This window comes from Giraffa tippelskirchi, chromosome 13 (assembly GCF_054371585.1).
Source record: "Giraffa tippelskirchi isolate mGirTip1 chromosome 13, T2T-mGirTip1v1.2.pri, whole genome shotgun sequence".
In the NCBI taxonomy this organism is placed as follows: domain Eukaryota; kingdom Metazoa; phylum Chordata; class Mammalia; order Artiodactyla; family Giraffidae; genus Giraffa; species Giraffa tippelskirchi.
Window position 1 is genome coordinate 73837837 of NC_137287.1, and position 22399 is coordinate 73860235.

Sequence of the window (22399 nt, forward strand, 5' to 3'; positions counted from 1 at the left end):
TAATCTGTCTTTCCCATCCTATGACAAATTCTTGGCTAGAGTAATTCATTCAACAAATGCTTATTGAGTTCCCACAGTGTGTTAAACACTGGTGATACAGCACTGAATAAAACAAGCAAAAATCTTTGCTCTCACGGAACCTACATTTTGGTGGAAAAATATAGATAATAAACAAGTATATCAGTTAGCTGAGGTAGTTTACATATAATGTAAACAGGGACTGAGTTAACAGTAAATCCTCCACATTCAAATGAGTTCCATTCTGAGAGTGCGTTTGTAAGTCCAATTTGTTCCTAAGTCCAACAGAGTTAGCCTCGGGACCCAACTAACACTGTCAACTATAGTACTATACTGTAATAGGTTTATAATAGTTTCACACAAATAATACATACAAAACAAAAAAATTTAATCTTACAGTATAGAACCTTGAAAAGTACAGTACAACAGCTGGCACACAGGCTGGCATCGAGTGAACAGGCAGGAAGAGTTACTGACTGGAGAAGGGAGAGGAGGTGGGAGATGGTAGAGCTAAAGGGTCATCAGCAATAGGAGACAGTGGGCAAGCTGTAAAATCACTTACACCTTTACGTGATTTGACATACAAAGACTTGTTCACATCTTTGAAAGTTGGCATTTGAAGGTTTATATGTAGGGGACATACTGTATATGGTCTGTGTAGGTTGGCTGCTCCTTTACTCCACTCCTCCTTCAAGGTCAAGGAGAAATCCCTTTCTGGGACACGCTGATCTTGTGGCAGAGGGAAATGAGAGATGGTAGAGCTATGCAATGCCCCTTACAGCTTCTGCTCAGCAGTACCATGCATTACTGCCTCTCATGTTTTATTGACACATGAACAACCCTGACTGCAAATGATTGGGAACATACCGTGCCACAACTAGCAAAACATGTTAGATGTAGTCAAGGGCTAAGTTGAAAAATTAAAAATGGGGAGCAGATCCACTGGGGTCCTGGAAAAGGAAATGCATTTTAATAGCATAGTCAAGGGTGACCTTGTTTAGAAAGTGACATTTGAGCAAAGATTTGAAGGGTAGAAGGGAGTGAGGTTTGGGTTTTCTGAATAAAGGGAGTTTTAAGGAAAAGGAAAGCATGTGCAAAGGCCCTGAGGCAGGGGCATGTGTGGTAACTTGAACAGGAAATGAGAAAATGTGGGTGGTGTGGGTATAGATCATGTGAGGCTATATGGGGTGCTGTAAAGACTTCAGATTTGATTCTGAGTGAGAAGGGCACCCACTGGTGAGTTGAACAGGATAGTGACATGAACGGAATTGCATTTCAATAGGATGTCTTTCAGCCCCATTAGAGATAGGCTGTAGTGGGGCAGGATTGGGAGTCAGGATACAGTGGGGAGGCTTTTTGCAATAATCCGGGCAAAAGAGAATGGTAGTTGAATGTGGGGTGTACCAGGGTGATGGTGAGGAGTGGTTGAATTATGGACATATTTTGAAGGTAAAACAAACAGGCTCCTTTGGTTTGATCCTGGTATAGAGAGAGAGAAAGAGAATTAAGGATAACTTTTAAGATTCCTTACCTTTTAGCTCACTTACAGTTTTTTTAAAAAGAATTTATTGTGGTAAAAATAACATAAAACATTTTATGTTTTTTAACCACATTTAGCTGTATGGTTCAGTGGCCCTAAGTACACTCACATGGTTGTGCAGCTCTCTCCATGATCCATCCCCCAATTTTTCACCTTCCTAAACTGAACCTTTGTCTCCATTAAACACTAACTCCCCATTCCCCTTCCCCACCCACTACGCCCAGGTCCCTAACATCTACCAGTGTACTCTCTGACTCTATGAATTCGACTCTTCTTGATACCTCACACATCACTTACAGTTATTAAATCAATCTAGTTTCAAACTTTAATTTCAAACTCAGTGGCAATCTCATCTCCTTCTATTCCCTAACCTCACTAGACCAGTATGGGCTTGAACTGGGGACTCATACCTCTTGGATTGGAGGTAGGGAAAGTATTCGGAAAGATGCTGGGAAGTGCGGAGCAAGGAAGGAGCGGAGAGGGAGGGATGTCATGGGAAAGTCATGAAATCCCCTCTGGGTTGATTGTCACCTGTTTCCTGGCTATCACTGAAAGTGAAAGTGTTAATTGCTCAGTCATGTCTAACTCTTTGGGACCCCAGGGACTGTGTAGCCTGCCAGGCTCCTCTGTCCATGGGATTCTCCAGGCAAGAATACTGGAGTGGGTTGCCATGTCCTCCTCCAGGGGATCTTCCCGACCCAGAAATCGAACCCAGGTCTCCTGCATTGTAGGTGGGTTCTTTACCATCTGAGCCACCAGGGAAGCCCTGGCTATCACTAATGCCATTGATACACTCATTTCAGTGGGTTCCCAAATGCTGCCCTCTCAAGGGGGCATCGGAGAAGGCAATGGCAATCCACTCCAGTACTCTTGCCTGGAAAATCCCATGGACAGAGGAGCCTGGTAGGCTGCAGTCCATGCGGTTGCAAAGAGTCGGACACGACTGAGCGACTTCACTTTCACTTTTCACTTTCATGCATTGGAGAAGGAAATGGCAACTCACTCCAGTGTTGTTGCCTGGAGAATCCCAGAGACGGCGGAGCCTGGTGGGCTGCCGTCTATGGGGTCGCACAAAGTCGGACATGACTGAAGCGACTTAGCAGCAGCAGCAGCAGCAGCAAGGGGGCATGTGGGTGAGTTCTTTAGACTGTGCTGAGGAGCTCCTTTCTGTGCATTTATTTACCTGTACGTGAGGTAGTGAGGTATTGGACCCTGCAGTGCCACTCTACCTGGGCCACCTGGAGGCGATTCGAGCACAATTACATCCCCTGGTGCCTCCAGCAAATAGAAGCGATGGCTATTCCACCACCTCGTCACCCCTGTTCCAAGGCTCCTCTTCCTTGTTCAGAACAGCATATCGACACATCCCCGTAGCTTCTGTCTGGGAGGTGCCTCATCTGGTAAGCACCCACTGTCTCAGTCAGATGTGTTTATCCTGGTGCCTCACCTACTTGGTTTTAGGGAGGGGGGACCCTTCCCCATCTACTCCCAAACTTGGTGTGAGGAGAGAATGCTATTTCACCATGAACGTTACCTTCCCACACGGATGGACAACCGAACCTCTCTGCTCTTCTTCTTTCCCTCTTGATTTTCTTTCTTTCTTTTTTTTTTTAAAGGTATAAGATACAGAGAACAAACATATGGATACCGAGAGGGAAAGCAGTAGGGTTGGAATGGATTGGGAGATTGAAAACTGATATACAGTGTTGATACTATGCATAAAATAGATAACTAATGAGAACCTACTGTATAGCGCAGGGAGCTCTGCTCAGTGCTCTGTGGTGACGTGAATGGGAAGGAAATCCAAAAAAGAGGAGTCATGTATACATATAACCGATTCACTTTGATGTACAGTAGAAACACAACATTGTAAAAAACTATACTCCAATAAAAATTTTAAAAAAATAAAATTAAAGTTTAATTGACCTATGACATATTAGTTTGAGGCATGCACAGAATGATTCGGTATTTGTATATCTTGCAAAATGATCAGCACAGTGCAAGTCTAGTTAATGTCTGGTACCATACATGGTAACAGTTTTTTGTGTTATGAGAACTTTTGAGATCTACTCTGTTCATGTTAATACTTTCCGATATGCAATACAATATTATTAACTTTAGTCACCATGCTGTAAATACTTCCCAAGACATGTATTTTAAAACTGGAAGTTTGTACCTTTGAAAAATTTTAAATTGAAGAATACTTGATTTACAGTGTTGTATTAATTTCTCCTATACAGTGAAGTGATTCAGTTATATGTATACATAACTAAATACATATATATATATGCACACAGTATTTTCCTATTTTTATATATTCTTTTCCATTATGGTTTATCATAGGATATTGAATATAGTTCCTTGTGCTATACAGTAAGACCTTGTTGTTTATCCATTCTATATACAATAGTTTATATCACCCCAGCCTCTCACTCCATCCCTCCCTTAACCTTCTCCTGCTTGGCAGCCATCAATCTGTTCTCTGTGTCCATAATCTGGTTTTTGTTTTGTATATAGGTTCATTTGTGACATATTTTAGATTCTACATATAAGTGAAATCATACAACATTTGTCCTTCTTTTTCTGACTTCATTTTGTATCATAATCTCTGGTTGCATCCATGTTTCTGCAAATGGCATTCTTTTGTTCTTTCTTATGGGTGAGTAGTATTCCACTGTATTTATGTACCGCATCTTGTTTATCCATTCATCAGTCAGCAGACATTTAGGTTCCTTCCATATCTTGGCTATTGTGAATAGTGCTGCTATTGGGATGCATGGATCTTTTTGAATCATAGTCTTATCTGGATATATGCCCAGGAGAGGGATTGCTGAGTCATATGGGAATTCTATCTTTAGTTCTCTGAGGCACCTCTATACTGTTTTCCACAGTGGCTGCACAATTTACATTTCCAACAACAGTGTGAGAGGGTTCCCTTTTCTCCACATTTATTATTTGTATACTTTTTAAGGATGGCCATTCTGACAGATGTGAGGTGGTACCTCATTGTTGTTTTGACTTGTGTGTCGCTGATAAGTAGCGATGATTAGCATCTAGTCATGGGCCTGTGGGCCATCTCTGTATCTTCTTCAGAGAGACGTCTATTTAAGCCTTCTGCCCATTTTTTGATTGGTTTGTTTCTTCTGTTGTTGAGCTATATGTGCTATTTGTATTTTGAAAGTTAAGCCCTTGTCAGTCGCATCATTTGCCCATATTTTCTCCCATTCTATATGTTGTCTTTTTATTTTGTTAAGATTGTTCCTTTTGACCTTTTCACCCACCCTGCAACACTTGCCTGTGGCAACCATCAATCTGTGTGTTGCATCTGTGAGCTTGGATTTTTTTAAACTCACATATAAATGAAATCGTATGGTATTTGTATTTCTTGCTTGATTTATTTCAGTTAGCATAATGTCCTCAAGATCCAGCCACACTGTCACAGTGGCAACATCTTCTTTTTTATGGCTGAACAATTTTCCCTTGTAAATGTATACCATATTTTCATTATTCATCAATGGACACTGAGTAGTTTCCACATCTTGGCTATTGTAATAATGTTATACTGTGAACATAGGGATGCATATATCCTTTCATTTGGTGGTTTCATTTTCTTTGGATAAATACCAGAGGGGGATTGCTAAATCATATGGTACTGTAATTCTATTTTTAATTTTTTGAGGACAGTCCATACTATTTTCTATAATGGCTGCACCAATTTACATTCCTATCAACAGTACACAGGGGTTTGCTTTTTTGTATGTCCTCACCTACACTTGTTATTGCTTGTCTTTTTGATAATAACCTTTTTAACAGCTGTGATGGGGTATTGCATTTTGATTTCTACCTCCCTGATGACTAGTCATCTTGAGCAGTTTTTCATGTACTCGTTGGTCATCTGTATGTTTTCTTTGTAAAAAATGTCTCTTCAGGTCTTCTGCCCTTTTTAAACAGTTTTATTTGTTCTTTTATTTATTTTTGGCTGTGCTGAATCTTTGTTGCTGTGCTCCGGCCTTCTCTAGTTGCATTGCTTGGGCTTCTCTTGCGGTGGCTTTTCTTATTGCAGATCATGGACTCTAGGCACATGGGCTTCAGTGGTTGAGGCATAGAGGCTTAGTTGCTCTGAGGCATGTGAGATCTTCCTGGACCAGGGATCAAACCCATGTCCCCTGCATTGGCAGGTGAATTCTTAACCACTGGACCACTACGGAGGTCCCTCTTCTGCCTCTTTAAATAGATCAGGTTGTTTGGTCTTTTGCTCTTGAGTTTTATGAGTTCTTTATATATTTTGGATATTAACCCCTAATCAGATATGATTTGCACATATTTTCTCCTATTCAGTAAGTTGCTCTTTTTCATTTTGTTGGTTTCCTTTTCTATACAGAAGATTTTAGTTTTATGTAATCCCACTTTTTTTGTTGTTGCCTTTGCATTTGGTGTCAAGTCTGAAAAAATCATTGCCAAGACTGATGTCAAGGTACTTACTGCCTATGTTTTCTCCCAGGAGTTTTATGGTTTCAGGTCTTAGGTGCAAATCTTTAATCTATTGTGAGTTAATTTTTGTGTATGGTGTAAAATAGTGATCCAGTTTTGTTCTTTTGAATGTAGTGGTTCAGATTTCCCAATACTGTTTATTGAAGAGACTACTCTTTCCCTGTTGTATCAATACATTCTTGGCCTCTTTGCCATAATTAGTTGATCATATATATGTGAATTTGTTTCTGGGCTCTCTGTTCTGTGCCGTTGATCTAAGTGTCTATTTTTATGCAAATACCATACTCTTTTTTTTTTTTTTTTTTACCATACTCTTTTGATTACTGTTGCTTTGTAACATAATTTAAAATCAGGAAGCAGCAAGCCTCCAATTTTGTTCTTCTTTCTGAAGATTGCTTTGGCTATTTGAGGTCTTTTATTGTTCCATATGTCTTTGAGGATTGTTTCTTCTGTTGTGTCTGAGAAATGTGATTGGAATTTTGATAGGAATTACATTGAAGTCTAGATTACTTTGGGTAGTATGGACATTTTAATACTTTTAAGTCTTACAGTTTATGAGCCCAGAACATCCTCTCATTTATTTGTGTCTTAGATTTCTTTCATCAAAGTTTAAAGGTTTTCAGTGTACCAGTCTTTCACCTTCTTGATTAAATTTGTTCCTGGGTATTTTATTAATTCTGATGTGACTGTAAATAGGATTGTTGTCTTAATTTCTCTTTCTATAGTTTATTAGTATATAGAAGTGCAACATCATTTTGTGTATTGATTTTTGTATGCTGCAAATAGTGATAGTTTTACTACTTCCTTTAGAATTTGAATGCCTTTTATTTCTTGCATAATTGCTCTGACTAGAACTCACAGTACTACTGAGGGAAAGCAGTGACAGTAGACATTCTTGTCTTGGTCCTGATCTTAGAGGAAAAACAGTAATTTTCATTTGTTGAGTAAGATGTTAGTTGAGGGCTTGTCATATATGGCTTTTATTATGTTGACAATGTATTTCCTCTATACCCACTTTCTTGAGACTTTCCATCATGAAAAGATGTTGAACTTTGTCAGATCAATCAACTCCTTTCATATATTTATTATACCCTAATACATAAACGGGCCTAATTATCTGATGGCCAGTTCTCCTGTCTTCCTTTCCTGTAGATGCTATGGAGGCATCATGAAAAGTTGTCACCATGCGGACTAGACTCGTCTTTCCATATAAGAAGAATCATGTCTCCCTTCTGTAAGAATGTCTTTTCTCCCCTCTATAGATTTTTAGATTTCTCCTGTAATTGGTTTGGTAGACCATGATTCTCTCTTATAATCCCATGAACTCTGGTTTTATTTTTCAACAATATTTCAGATATGAACACATTATTGTCATAATTGTCTTGGTAAATATGATGCCATGAGCCAAGATAAAGTCACAGGACCAATAATACTGCTTCTTGCAATTTCTTTCCTTCACCTGTATAAATCTCAAGTTTGCATATATATCCAGTTTCTTTCACTAACCATCCTGACCAAAATTCCTTATTTTGTTGTAAACTTCCCAGGATTATAGGTTTTGAATTTCAGTCATCCTTTTTATCATTGCTTCATCAAGTATTAGCTCTTATTTGGGTATATAGATTGAAATTTTGGTAGAAAATAATCTAAAAAGGTTTAACTTTTGAAATTCTGTCTGCAGGAGGTGGCATTTCTGAGTTATTGTTAAAGTGAAGAAATGTCATTATTTGTTTGAAACTTCTTATCCTTTTTTAAAGATTTGTTTGTTTATGTTTGGCTGCACTAGGTCTTCATTGCTCTGTGCGGGCTTTCTCCAGTTGCAGCAACTGGGGCTCTCTAGTGGCGGTGCGTGGGCTTCTCATTGAGTGGTAGATGGCAAGTCTGCCACATCTGGTTTGAGGTCGACTTTGGTTTGTCTCTAGTTCAAAGGACTCTTGTGGTGCCAGATGGCCCTACATTGGAAGGGGTGATAATCTTACCTCTCTTTTCATTCATATAAGAATAGATCCTATATATCAAAACATCACATGGTACAGCTTAAATAGAAACAGTCTTTTAGTTTGTCCGTTATACCTCAAGAAAGCTGGAGGGAAAATATAAATAGATCTAACTTTCCTGTTCTTTCTCTTTGGTTGGATAGGTTTTCTTGGTTTGGTGTCCTTTTTTCCTGAGGGATGGATCCCATGTTCAGTACGCTTATGCATGATTCCCTTTAATGTTACACACGATGGGTGTTCCCTGGTGGCCTAGTGGTTAGGATTCAGGGCTTTCACTGCCATGGTCCCAGGTTCAATCCCTGTTCATGGAACTAAGATCCTAAAAGCTGCATGGCACAGCTAAATAAATAAATAAATATCTTTATCCTTTTTTTTAAAAATAATAATTTCACACTTGATGATGTTATCTTTTGTTAGCATAGTATTCATCATTATTTATTATCATTCCCTGAAAATGTTCTGTAATCTTGATGTCAGCAGAACATGCTCTTTGCCTTCCTCTGCAATATGGCAAATGAATTTCCACTCATATATCAAGGCCTGTTTGCTCACCATGGCTGTGCAAGATGGTCATTTTTAGGCTTAGGATACAGTGTTGTGATTCAGTTTAATACTTGTTCCTGTGTTCAGGAACTTTGGCCACTGATGCAAAGAGCTGACTCATTTGAAAAGATCCTGATGCTGGGAAAGACTGAAGGTGGGAGAAGGGGACGACAGAGGATGAGATGGTTGGATGGTATCACTGACTCAATGGACATGAGTTTGAGTAAACTTCAGGAGTTGGTGATGGACAGGGAGGCCTGCCATGCTGCAGTCCATGGGGTCGCAAAGAGTCGGACATGACTGAGCAACTGAACTGAACTGATTAACAAAGTAGGTGGGTCATAAGCCCATTTCTACTGAAAACTGTTGCCCCTTTCCACAAAAAGTTGGCTTGGAAGCTGGAATATTTTAAGTGTAGTTATAGCTTTCTATCTATTCCCAACAGATTTGTGCACTGTCTCCTTTAGAAAGTTAGTATTTTCAGTTGATCAGGATCCTGAATTGTTGGTTGGCAAGTGAAGTAGCTGATCATAAATTAAGAACAATTAGAATAACCATCATTGGGAATTCCTGGTGGTTCAGTGATTAGGATTTGACTATTTCACTGCTGGGGCCCAGGTTGAATCCCCAGTGGGGTAACTAAGATCGTAGAAGCCATGGGATATGGGGGATTAAAAAAAAGAATACCCACTACTTATTTAAGCCAGAAAATTAATTCATAATGTTTAGTACTCTTACAATCCAGTTCTTGGATGAAGAAACCAGCATTCAAACCAAGGAACTAATTCAATGATTTGTAGCTAGTGGGTGGTAGGACATTTGTCAAGGATCTACACTGCCTTCAAAAGCATCCATTATGTCAACTTCTGGCTCCAGCCTCCTGCAAGGAAATAATCTGTATTTTACTTGTTGTTGTTGTTGTTCAGTCACTAAGTCATGTCCAACTCTTTGCAACCCTGTGACTGCAGCGCGCCAGGCTTCCCTGTTCATCACCAACTCCCAGAACTTGCTCAAACTCATGTCCATCAAGTCGGTGATCCATCCAACCATCTCATCCTCTGTCATCCCCTTCGCCTCCTGCCTTCAATCTTTCCCAGCATCAGGGTCTTTTTCAATGAGTCAGCTCTACACATAAGGTGGCCAAAGTATTGGAGCTTCAGCATCAGTCATTCCAATGAATATTCAGGACTGATTTCCTTTAGGATGGACTGGTTTGATCTCCTTGCAGTCCAAGGGACTCTCAAGAGTTTTTTCCAACACCACAGCTGAAAAGCATCAATTCTTTGGCACTGAGCCTTCTTTATGGTCCAACTCTCACATCCATACATGAGTGCTGCTGCTGCTAAGTCACTTTAGTCGTGTCCGACTCTATGCGACCCCATAGACGGCAGCCCACCAGGCTCCGCCATCCCTGGGATTCTCCAGGCAAGAACACTGGAGTGGGTTGCCATTTCCTTCTCTAATGCATGAAAGTGAAAAGGGAAAGTGAAGTCGCTCAGTTGAGTCTGACTCTTCGTGACCCTATGGACTGCAACCTACCAGGCTCCTGCGTCCATGGATTTTCCAGGCAAGAGTACTGAAGTGGGTTGCCATTGCCTTCTCCACCATACATGACTACTGGAAAAAACAAACAAACAAACAAACATAGCTTTGACTAGCTGGACCTTTATCGGCAAAGTAATGTCTCTGCTTTCTTTTGGAATTTTGCCACATGGGAAAAAACATGGTACTGACTTTCTTTTGTTGTTGTTCAGTCACTAAGTCACGGCCAACTCTTTGCACCCCAACAGACTGCAGCACACCAGGTGCCTCTCTCCTCCACTATCTCCCAGAGTTTGCTCAAATTCATGTCAATTGAGTTGGTAATGCTATCTAACCACTGACTTTCTAGGATTTGTAAAAGCAAGTAGATAAGAAGTCTAACAGAAAACAAATACAAGTATTAAATGAAAAGAAACATTTTCTTCCAGAGCAGTGTGATTTTGACATGGCATATTTCCCTATTAAATTTTAACAAGATTATTTATATGTGTGTTTATAGACAAAATGTGTTAATTTAATTCTATGAGACAGCTGGAAGTTGCTCACATTTGCTTTTTCGCTCAAAATATTTGTTTGGAATTAGTCAATTGATTTAATATGTAATATCAGTTAGTGTGAGTAAGGGAAAAAGTGCAGTTGACAGGAAAGAAAATATTATTGTATAATGTGACCATTGTGTTGATAGAATGAGTTAGTTTTCTTCAGTAGAGATGTCTAGTGTTAACTCTGATTTGGAATATAGTGAAAAAAAATTGTACTGTCAGTCTTACACTCAGATAAAAAACCTTCAGAGCATAACAGGTTTTTTTGCTCATGCTTAGAAAATTGTTAAGTCAAATACCCTGATATGATAGGTGTTGTTCAATCGCTAAGTCAGTCCAACTCTTTATGACCCCATGGACTGTAGTACACTCAGCTCCCCTTCTTCCCCTATCTCCTGAGGTTTGCTCAGATTGGTGTTCATTGAGTTGGTGATGCTATCTAAGTATCTCATCCTCTGCCTCTTTCTCCTTTTGCCTTCAATCTTTCCCATCATCAGAGTCTTCTCCTATGAGTCAGCTCTTCACATCAGGTGGCCAAAGTATTGGAGCTTCAGCATGAGTCCTTCCAATAAATACTCAGGGTTGATTTCCTTTAGGATTGACTGGTTTAATCTCCTTGCGGTCCAAGGGATTCTCAAGAGTTCTCCAGCACCACAATTTGAAAGCCTCAGTTCTTTGGTGCTCAGCCGTCTTTAAGATTCAACTCTCAATCCATACATGACTGCTGGAGAAACTGTAGCTTTGATTATACAGACCTTTGTTGCCAAAGTGATGTCTCAGCTCTTTTAATATGCTACAATCTCAAAAACATCAGAATAATCTAGTGTTCATTTCCAAGGCAAACCATTCCCTATCACAGTAATCCAAGTCTATGTCTAGTGTTAACTCTGATTTGGAATATAGTGAAAAAAAATTGTACTGTCAGTCTTACACTCAGATAAAAAACCTTCAGAGCATAACAGGTTTTTTTGCTCATGCTTAGAAAATTGTTAAGTCAAATACCCTGATATGAATAGGTGTTGAGACTCTCAAGAGTTTTTTCCAACACCGCTAAGTCAGTCAATCGCTAAGTCAGTCCAACTCTTTATGACCCCATGGACTGTAGTACACTCAGCTCCCCTTCTTCCCCTATCTCCTGAGGTTTGCTCAGATTGGTGTTCATTGAGTTGGTGATGCTATCTAAGTATCTCATCCTCTGCCTCTTTCTCCTTTTGCCTTCAATCATTCCCATCATCAGAGTCTTCTCCTATGAGTCAGCTCTTCACATCAGGTGGCCAAAGTATTGGAGCTTCAGCATGAGTCCTTCCAATAAATACTCAGGGTTGATTTCCTTTAGGATTGACTGGTTTAATCTCCTTGCGGTCCAAGGGATTCTCAAGAGTTCTCCAGCACCACAATTTGAAAGCCTCAGTTCTTTGGTGCTCAGCCGTCTTTAAGATTCAACTCTCAATCCATACATGACTGCTGGAGAAACTGTAGCTTTGATTATACAGACCTTTGTTGCCAAAGTGATGTCTCAGCTCTTTTAATATGCTACAATCTCAAAAACATCAGAATAATCTAGTGTTCATTTCCAAGGCAAACCATTCCCTATCACAGTAATCCAAGTCTATGTCCCGACCAGGAATGCTGAAGAAACTGAAATTGAATGGTTCTATGAAGACCTACAAGACCTTCTAGAACTAACACCCAAAAAAGATGTCCTTTTCATTATAGGGGACTGGAATGTAAAAGTAGGAAGTCAAGAAACACCTGGATTAACAGGCAAATTTGGCCTTGGAGAACAGAATGAGCAGGGCAAAGGCTAATAGAGTTTTGCCAAGAGAACGCACTGGTCATAGCAAGCACCCTCTTCCAACAACACAAGAGAAGACTCTACACATGAACATAACCAGATGGTCAATACCAAAATCAGATTGATTATATTCTTTGCAGCCAAAGATGGAGAAGCTCTATACAGCAAAAACAAGACCGAGAGCTGACTGGCACAGATCATGAACCCCTTATTGCCAAATTCAGACTTAAATTGCAGTAAGTAGGGAAAACCACTAGACTATTCAGATATGACTTAAATCAAATCCCTTACAATTATAAAGTGGAAGTGACAAATAGAAATCAAGGGGTTAGATCTGATAAGAGTGCCAGATGAACTATGGATGGCGTTCACGCCATTGTACAGGAGACAGGGATCAAGACCATCCCCAAGAAAAAGAAATGCAAGAAAACAAAATAGCTGTCTGAGGAGGCCTTACAAATAGTTGTGAAAAGAAGAGAAGCCAGAAGCAAAGGAGAAAAGGAAAGATATACCCATTTAAATGCAGAGTCCCAAAGAATAGCAAGGAGAGATAAGAAAGCCTTCCTCAGTGATCAATGCAAAGAAATAGGAAAAAAATAGAATGGGAAAGACTAGAAATCTCTTCAAGAAAATTAGAGATACCAAGGGAACATTTCATGCAAAGATAAGCTCAATAAAGAACAGAAATGGTATGGACCCAACAGAAGCAGAAGATATTAAGAGGTGGTAAGAATACACAGAACTGTACAAAAAAGATCTTCACGACCCAGATAATCACGATTGTATGATCACTCGCCTACAGCCAGACATCCTGGAATGTGAAGTCAAGTGGGCCTTAGGAAGCAGCACTATAAACAAAGCTAGTGGAGGTGATGGAATTCCAGTTGAGCTATTTCAAATCCTACAAGATGATGCTGTGAAAGTGCTGCACTCAATGTGCCAGCAAATTTGGAAAACTCAGCAGTGGCCACAGGACTGGAAAAGGTCAGTTTTCATTCCAACCCCAAAGAAAGGCAATGCCAAAGAATGCTTATACTATGGCACAGTTGCACTCATCTCACATGCTAGTAAAGTAATGCTAAAAATTCTTCAAGCCAGGCTTCAGCAGTATGTGAACTGTGAACTTCCAGATGTTCAAGCTGGTTTTAGAAAAGGCAGGGGAACCGGAGATCAAATTGCCAACATCCGCTGGATCATCGAAAAAGCAAGAGAGTTCCAGAGAAACATCTGTTTCTCTTTGACTATGCCAAAGCCTTTGACTGTGTGGATCACCACAAACTGTGGAAAATTCTGGAAGAGATGGGAATACCAGACCACCTGACCGGCCTTTTGAGAAATCTGTATGCAGGTCAAGAAGCAACAATTAGAACTGGACATGGAACAACAGACTGGTTCCAAATAGGGAAAGGAGTACATCAAGGCTGTATGTTGTCACCTGCTTATTTAACTTACATGCAGAGTACATCATGAGAAATGCTGGGCTGGATGAAGCACACGTTGGAATCAAGGTTGCCGGGACAAATATCAATAACCTCAGATATGCAGATCACACCACCCTTATGGCAGAAAGCAAAGAACTAAAGAGCCTCTTGATGAAAGTGAAAGAGGAGAGTGAAAAAGTTGGCTTAAAGCTCAACATTCAGAAAACTAAGATCATGGTATCTGGTCCCATCACTTTATGGGAAATAGATGGGGAAACAGTGGAAACAGTGGCTGACTTCATTTCTTGGGGCTCCAAAATCACTGCAGATGGTGATTTCAGCCAGGAAATTAAAAGATGCTTGCTCCTTGGAAGAAAAGTTAAGACCAACCTAGACATCATATTAAAAAGCAGAGACATTACTTTGCCAACAAAGGTCTGTCTAGTCAAGGCTATGGTTTTTCCAGTAGTCATGTATGGATGTGAGAATTGGACTATAAAGAAAGCTGAGCACCAAAGAATTGATGCTTTTGAACTGTGGTGCTGGAGAAGACTCTTGAGAGTCCCTTGGACTGCAAGGAGATCCAAGTGGTCCATCCTAAAGGAAATCCACCTTGAATATTCACTGCAAGGACTGATGTTGAAGCTGAAACTCCAATACTTTGGCCACCTGATTTGAAAAGACCCTGATGCTGGGAAAGATTGAGGGCAGGAGGCGAAGGGGACAACAGAGGATGGAATGGTCAGATGGCATCACCAACTCAATGGACATGAGTTTGAGTAAACTCCAGGAGTTGGTGATGGACAGGGAGGCCTGGTGTGCTGCAGTCCATGGGGTTGCAAAGAGTTGGACACGACTGAGCAACTGAACTAACTGAACTGGGTTTGTCGTAGCTTTCCTTCTAAGGAGCAAGAATCTTTTAATTTTGTGGCTGCATTCACCCTCTGCAGTGATTTTGGAGCCCAAGAAAATAAAGTCTGTCACCGTTTCCACTTTTTCCCCATCTACTTGCCATGAAGTGATGGAACTGGATGCCATAATCTTAGTTTTTTGAATGTTGAGTTTCACGCCAGCTTTTTCTTTCTCTTCTTTCACCCTCATCAAGAGGCTCTTTAGTTCTTCTTCACTTTCTGGCATTAAGGTGGTGTCATCTGCGTATCTGAGGATGTTGATATCTTTCAGCAATCTTGATTCCAGCTTGTGCTTCATCCAGTCAAGCATTTTGCATGATGTACTCATTTATAAGTTAAATAAGTAGGGTGACAACGTACAGCCTTGACGTACTCCTTTCCCAATTTTGAACCAGTCAAATACTGTTGTTATATTGAGTCATGTATTTTCTTCAATTAAATTAATAGTTATTTTTATATATTCTGTAAATCTGGTGGATTCTCTACCAGCTGAGCCACCAGGGAAACCTAAGAATACTGAAGTGGATAGCCTATCTCTTCTTCAGCAGATCTTCCTGACCCAGGATTGAACCAGGGACTCCTGCATTGTAGGTAAAGAATCCGCCTGCAATGTCAGAGACCTGTGTTTGATCCCTGGGTTGGGAAGATCCCCTGGAGAAGGGAACGGCTACCCACGCCAGTATTCTGGCCTGAAGAATTCCACGGACTGTATAGTTCATGGGGTTGCAAAGAGTTGGACATGACTGAGCAACTTCCACTTCACTTCATAGCAAAGGAATTAAGATTCAAAATATTAAGTGGACTTGTGTCTAGGAAAGAGTTGATAAATGCTTGCTCAATGAATAAAGTGATAGAGCCAGGTTTAAAACCAGATTTTATAAGCTTATGTTCAGTTTTCTTCTTGCTTTATCATTTATCTTCCTGGAAGGGACTTGGGCACACCTAGAAGAACAATAGTGTACTGTGCTATTTATTCAACAATTAATGTTTGCTTTTGAAAGAAGAGAATTATGGTGCTTTCACTAGCCTTTATTTAATAAAGGACGTGTGTGGTCTTCCCTGGTGGCTCAGACAGTACAAATCTGCCTGCAATGCAGGAGACCTGGGTTCGATACCTGGGTCAGGAAGATCCCCGGGTCAGGAAGATCCCCTGAAGAAGGGAAAGGCAATCTACTCCAGTATTCTTGCCTACAGAATTCCATGGAAAGAGGTGCCTGGTGGGCTTCAGTCCATGAGGTTGCATAGAGTTGGACACGACTGAGTGCTATCATTTTCACTTTTCAAAGGACATGTGTACCTTTTGCTTAGCCTATAATTTATACCTTTGTATCCTTAAAATTCTGAGATATAACTGGCACATAGCATTGAATTAATTTTAGGTATACTGACTCAATCTCCCTGCTAGTAATAATAGGTTGTATATTTCTAGAAATGTCCATGTCGTCAAAGTTGTGCAATTTGTTGGCCCACAATAGTTCATAGTAGCCTCTTTGTATTTCTCAGTGCAGTTGTTTCCTCCTTCATTTCTGATACTGAGCACTCTTCTTTTTCTTAGCCAAATGTTGCCAATTTTGTGTATTTTTTTTAAAAAAACTAGCTCTTACATTTCAATGACTTTTTGTCTTTTAAGCCTGTTTCTTTTTAAAAAATTTTAATTGGAGAATAATTGCTTTACAGTGCTGTGTTGGTTTCTGGCATACAACATGAATCAGCCATTAGTATACATACGTCCCCTCCCTCTTGAACCTCCCTCTCACTCCCCACCCATCCTACTCTATTTCATTTCTACTCTAATCTTTGTTATTTCCTTCCTTGTATGAACTTGAGATTCATTTCTTTTTTGTAACTTTAAGGAATTAAGTTAGGTCATTTTTTTGAGATCGTTCTTGTTTCTTTTCATAGGCATTTATCATTATGAGCTTCCCTCTTAGAACTGCTCCTGGTGTCCCATAAGTTTTTGTATGTTTTATTTCCATTTTCACTTGTCTTAGTTTTTGATTGCTCTTTTGTTTTCTTCTTTGACCCACTGATTGTTCAGTAGCATGCTGTTTAATAGCCACCTATTTGTGAATTTCCCAGTTTTCTTCTTATAATTGATTTCTAGTTTCATACCATTGTAGTCAGAAGAAAAAAATGCTTGTTATTTCAGTCTTCTTTGTTGATTTGTTTTGTGCCCTAACATCAGATACCCTAGAAAATGTTTCATGTTAGCTTGAGAAGAATGTGTATCCTGTTGCTTTTGGATGGAATGTTCTGTATATGTTAAGTCCATCTGGTCTGACATGTAGTTTCAGTCCAATGCTTCCTTTTTGGTTTTATGTCTGTTCTATCCATTTATGAAAGTGGATTATTAAAGTCCCCTAATATTATTATAATGATGTCTACTTCTCCCTGTAGGGCTGTTAATATTTGCTTTATGTTTAGGTGCTCCTATGTTGGGTATAATTCACAAATGTTATATCCTCTCATTGGATTGACTTATTTTATAATTATCTTTTGTCTGTTATTATAGTCTTTGTCAGTTTTGCTTGATAAAAGTTTAGTTACCTCAGGTTTTTGTCTTCCATTTGTGCAGAATATCATTTTACATCCCTTCATTTTCAGTGTGTGTCCTTACAATCCGTGAGTCTGTTTCAGGCAGCATATAGATGGGTCTTGTTTTTAATTTTCTTTCTTTTTTATTTTTTTTATTCTTTTTTTCTTTTTCCCGGGGTCTTGTTTTTAAATCTATTCAGTCATGCTGTGTATTTTGGAGAATTTAGTCATATACATTTTAGGTAATTATTGATAGGTATGTACTTACTGCCATTTTGTTAATTGTTTCCTGGCTGTTTTGTAATTCCTCATTCTTCTCTTGACCTCTTCATCTGTGGTTTGATGGCCTTCTATAGTGATATGTCTCGATTCCTTTATCTTTTGTGTAGGTTTTTGCTTATTGTTTCCATGAGGTTTAAATTTATGTCTCTTTTTAAGATAATAATAACTTAAGTTTGAATATACTGTAACTCCTCTATCTTTTTAATATCTAGAGAATTTTAAGCAATGTTCCTCTTTCCTTTTTTGGTGTTAATAATTTGTTTTACTTCTCATTTTGTTTGGTGTTTTTATCTTTTTTATTAGTTCTTTCCCTGCTCCCTAGCGCCACCCGCACCCCCCCCCCAGAGGTCTTTTGGTGTTGCTGACTTTTTTCATAGTATAGAACTGTTTCATGGATTTCTCCTTTTATCTTCTTACAATTTTGTGACTTTTCGTATATTCAGTTATGCAACCATCACTATATAAAACATTTTTATTACCCCCAAAGAAACCCCTATGCATTAGCAGTTATTTCCCAATTCAGTTGCCCACTCAATCCCCATCCTAGGCTCGGGCAACTGCTAACCCCTTTTCTGCCTCTATGGTTTGCCTACTGTGGCCATTTCACATAAATGGAATTGTAATACGTGGTCTTTTACAATAGGCTTCTTTCTCTTAGCAGGTGTTGCAAGTTCATCCATGTTGTAGCACATTTCAATAATTCTTAATTTTCAAATGATTTTTCATTATATGTATATACACTTATTTATCCACCCATCAGTAAACATTTAGGTTGTCTCTATTTATGGTTAGTATGAATAACACCACCATAAATATTTAAAGAAAAGTTTTTGTGGTATGTATGTTGTTTCTCTTGGTTGTATACCTAGGAGTGGAAACGCTGGGTCATATGCTAACCCTTGATTTAACTTTCTGAAGAACTGTGCTACTGTTTTTCTGAAGTGACTTCACCATTTTATATCCCCACCAACTGCAGAGTTTCATTTTCTTCACATCTTTGCCAACAGCTGTTATTGTCTAGCTTTCTTATTTAAACATGCTAGAGTAGGTAAGATGGTATCTCATGACTTTTATTTGAATTTCCCTAATGACTGATTTTGTTAAGCATGTTTTCATGTGTTTACTGGACATTTTTTATCATCTTTGGTAGTATCTCTTCCAATCATTTGGCCATTAAAATTTTTGTGTGCTAAGATTTCTTTATATATTCTGGATACAAATTCCTTATGAGGTAATGAGTCTCAAATATTTTCTCTCATTCTGTGGGTTGTCATCTCATCTTTTTGATGGTGTCCTTTGATACACAATGCTTTTAATTTTGATGAAGTTCAATTTATCTTTGCTGCTACTGTTTTTGGTATTCTAAGAAACACTGCCTAACCTATTGTGATGAGGAAAATTTCTTCTTTTATAGTGTTAGCTTACAATTAGATCTCTGATCTTTTAAATTTTTACATACAGCATGAAGTAGAAGTCAGAATTCATTCCTTTGCATGTGAATGATTCTTTTTGCATTGTTATTTACTTTACTTTCAGTTTGTTTTTGAGATGAAAGCTTACCTTTTTAATTTCCCAACTTTCTATAAAGTTACACGTTTGCATTTAAGCACTGCTTTATTTCTATCCCACAATTTTTGCTATCTGCTATTTTCATTATCATTCAGCAAAAAATATGTTCTAATTCCCACTGCAATTCCACTTTGACCCTTGGGTTATTCAGAAGTGTGCTGCTTAATCTCCAGACTTTTGGGGATTTTTCTACGTTTGTTTTATGGTGCAGCCTGTGGTCTAGGGTTAAGTATCCCACATGGACGTGAAAAGAAAATGTTATCTGCAGTTGTCTGATGTCATATTTGACAGTTGTCAGATCAAGCTAAGGTCCCAGTCGTGGGAGTTAAGGCACCTACACTCTCCTAGCTGGGCCTCCAGACTAAGAGGCAGACAAGCCACTCCCATTGTATTTTGTTCAAACCCCTGAGCCATAGGCTTTATAAAATGATTGTGTCATGAAGTTTTAGAATGGTTTGTTATGAAACAATTGTAAGAATAACAGATTATACTGTAGGCTCAATGTTTATGAATAGAATCTATGCTTTTTCATAATCCTTATGGAATTTAGGAGCAGAGTTACAGAACTAATTCTAGCATAATATTTTATATCCATTTGGAAATAAGCAAGATTAACCCCAAATACTGACATTTTACAGCTGTAACTGTAGTAGCTAGTATCACACTCCTAATACAGTGCTACTGAAAGTTGTTATATATAAAATTTGGGTTTTTCCTATGCTAAAAATCTACTTATTATCATTGTCAATGTGTACAAAAATATAAATAAAACCCCAAAGAGATTTATAGAGGAAATACATGTTATTGAAGGTAAAGTTCAGTTCTGAAACTCATTAAGAGGCTATCTTTTCTGCCTAAGTTAAGTATTTTCTGGGTATTCACAGTTGAAATTGCTGGGCAACAAAACTATTTAAATACAGTAATTGCTCTCAAAAGTCCACAGGAAGGGGCTTCTGTAACTTTGTCCACTGACGAAGACAGCTGTCCCCCAGGTTCTGGTGCTCCTGACCATCTGACAGAGCTTCTAGGTAGGTGCAAGGTTTGGTCTCCCTGTTGAGGTGCTGTGTAAGTAAGTCCAATAGGCATTTGTTCTGTGCTCTCAGGGCTACTGGGCAGAATCATTTAAGAGTATGTTATTTTGAGCTATGAATATAAACAAATCAAGGGTAAAGTTAAAGAAAAAAAAGTTTATTTAGGCCATCGACTAGGATTATAATAAATAATGCAATATACTAATGTAATAACAGATGTTCTCATGCATTTATCACATTTATAAATATTCAAGAAAGCTGGCTTACAGGGCTGTTGGGACAAATTTGGAAATGTGTAGTTGGCAATACAGTGAAAGTTAACAGTGTTAAGACTATCAAAGAGATTCTCTTTCCTATCATTTTTTAAAATACATCCTCTATATATCTGTGAATAAATGGTAATGTTCCCTTATAGTTTCTACTTTTTATACACATGCCAGAGCTAAGCCAATTGTCAAAGATCCAGGTTGATAATTTGTTATTTATCAATATTTCTAATGGAAACCAGATTTTAGAAATAATGAAGGTAAAAACTTCTTTTGCATTTCAATGTGGAGGCTGATGTATTGCATGCTAGAATCACTTAAAGAATAAACAGTGCCTGAATGAAATAAAATCCCAAAGTAGAAGTCTATAAATAGTAACCTTGATACTCAATACAAAAATGCTATTGTAATAATATGATGTCTGTAATTTGGCAAATGACCAAATTATCTGACTGCAACAGTGATGAACTTTGATTAAAGCTTAGTTTTGCTAGTAAATTTCACATAAAGAATTTAAATAGGGTAACCTTTAACATAAAGCTTTAAAACAAATAATTTAAACATATCTTAAAACACTGAAAATGTGTCTTTGTTATTTACAGTTTATCGGTGATACCAGTGTATAGCTTCATTGGGCTACTCGCCAGTCTTGCATCCTTTTTTCAACATCTGCTATTACAATCTTCTTTGTAAATACTTAGGCAAATCAGTTTAGTGAAGGAGAGCGATCCGTGGTCCAGAGTAATTCAATGTATGGCCATTTGGTTTGGAGACAGCGTTTAATGGGCGTGTCATCTGTCTGTAGCAGGGGGTCTTCAAACCCCATAACAACTGCGGTTCCTTCCACATACATTACCTATTGAACAGAAGCAGGCCACTGAGGTCAATCCATACTCTTAGCAAAGTCTTAAGAGGGACTTTTTCATCGACTAGCAAACAGGGTACTGTGTTTATGATTTGGGATTTTAAAAAATCACAAAGAACATACTGTTTCTGATAAAGAAGACACTTTCTGATAAAAGAAGAAAATTCATTCTTCATATGTTGCCTCATCATTCAAATGCTGCCTTATTTCAGATAAAAAGTTGTAATAAAAATACAGCTATATATTCTGAGAAGGACTTATGATGAAAGCAGAAAATAACAACAGTGCTGAATTTCCAGAGCTGGAAGAAAATTGGATATTTGTCAATGAAATTTTCTGTTATTGTATTAAATACTTCTGAAGTGCTCTTCATTTTGGTTCAGCACAAAAAATCATGGGGAAAAAAGGATTTCAGTCAGAAACAGAAATCAAATAGCAGGAAAAGGTTGATGGATAAACTAGGTAATTGATATGCAGTGGCAGGTGGACGTCAGAAAAAGGTTTTATCCTGATTAATTTAAAAAACTTTTAGACATTACCTATGAAGTAACATACTGAAGAGTTAGCATTTGTAAGCGTTCACTGTATACATGAAAGCATTGTCATTTCTCTTGATATCAGGAGATTCTAATTGCATAATTTGAAAGACAACAGAATAAGCCTGCTGTGTTGAAAAAGCATGTATAATGATTTTCACACTCGGTGGCTGATACACATGATTGTAATTATGTTCTTCCAAGATAAAAGCTATAAACTTAGGCTTAAGTTGGAGTCTCCTTAAAAAACATTAACTACAGGACTGGAGTATTTTCTATTACTATTTGGTTTCTTAATTAGTTTCTAGTTTTGATGGAGTAAGTTTACTATTAAAACTTTAAGTAATCATGCTTTTTAGCTCTCTAAAGCTAAACTCTTCTAAAAAATTGTCCACCAAGCATATAACAGGTTATCATAATGAACAAGAAAGATAAGACCTCTCTTCCATGAGAAACTTTCCTTGCTCACAGCATTAGAGCAGAAGTGCTTGGGGCTGAGTACCATGACCTACCTC

The 22399-nt window shown here is 38.4% G+C and overlaps 1 protein-coding gene and 1 long non-coding RNA gene across 8 annotated transcripts in view; one reads left to right on the forward strand and one right to left on the reverse strand.

The window, feature by feature from the left end:
- Nucleotides 1–22399, forward strand: part of LOC145531379 (uncharacterized) — a 142236-nt gene that overhangs the window by 102165 nt on the left and 17672 nt on the right. The gene's annotated exons all lie outside the window — the stretch shown is intronic.
- The window catches only part of MINDY3 (MINDY lysine 48 deubiquitinase 3), an 80570-nt gene continuing 78524 nt past the window's right edge, over nucleotides 20354–22399 (reverse strand). For all 6 annotated transcript variants that reach the window (XM_081553610.1, XM_081553607.1, XM_081553608.1 and 3 more), the window contains one exon: nucleotides 20354–21339. In XM_081553610.1, the coding sequence (XP_081409736.1) occupies nucleotides 21190–21339 (150 nt within the window). In that variant the 3' untranslated portion in view covers nucleotides 20354–21189. The remainder of the gene's footprint in view (nucleotides 21340–22399) is intronic.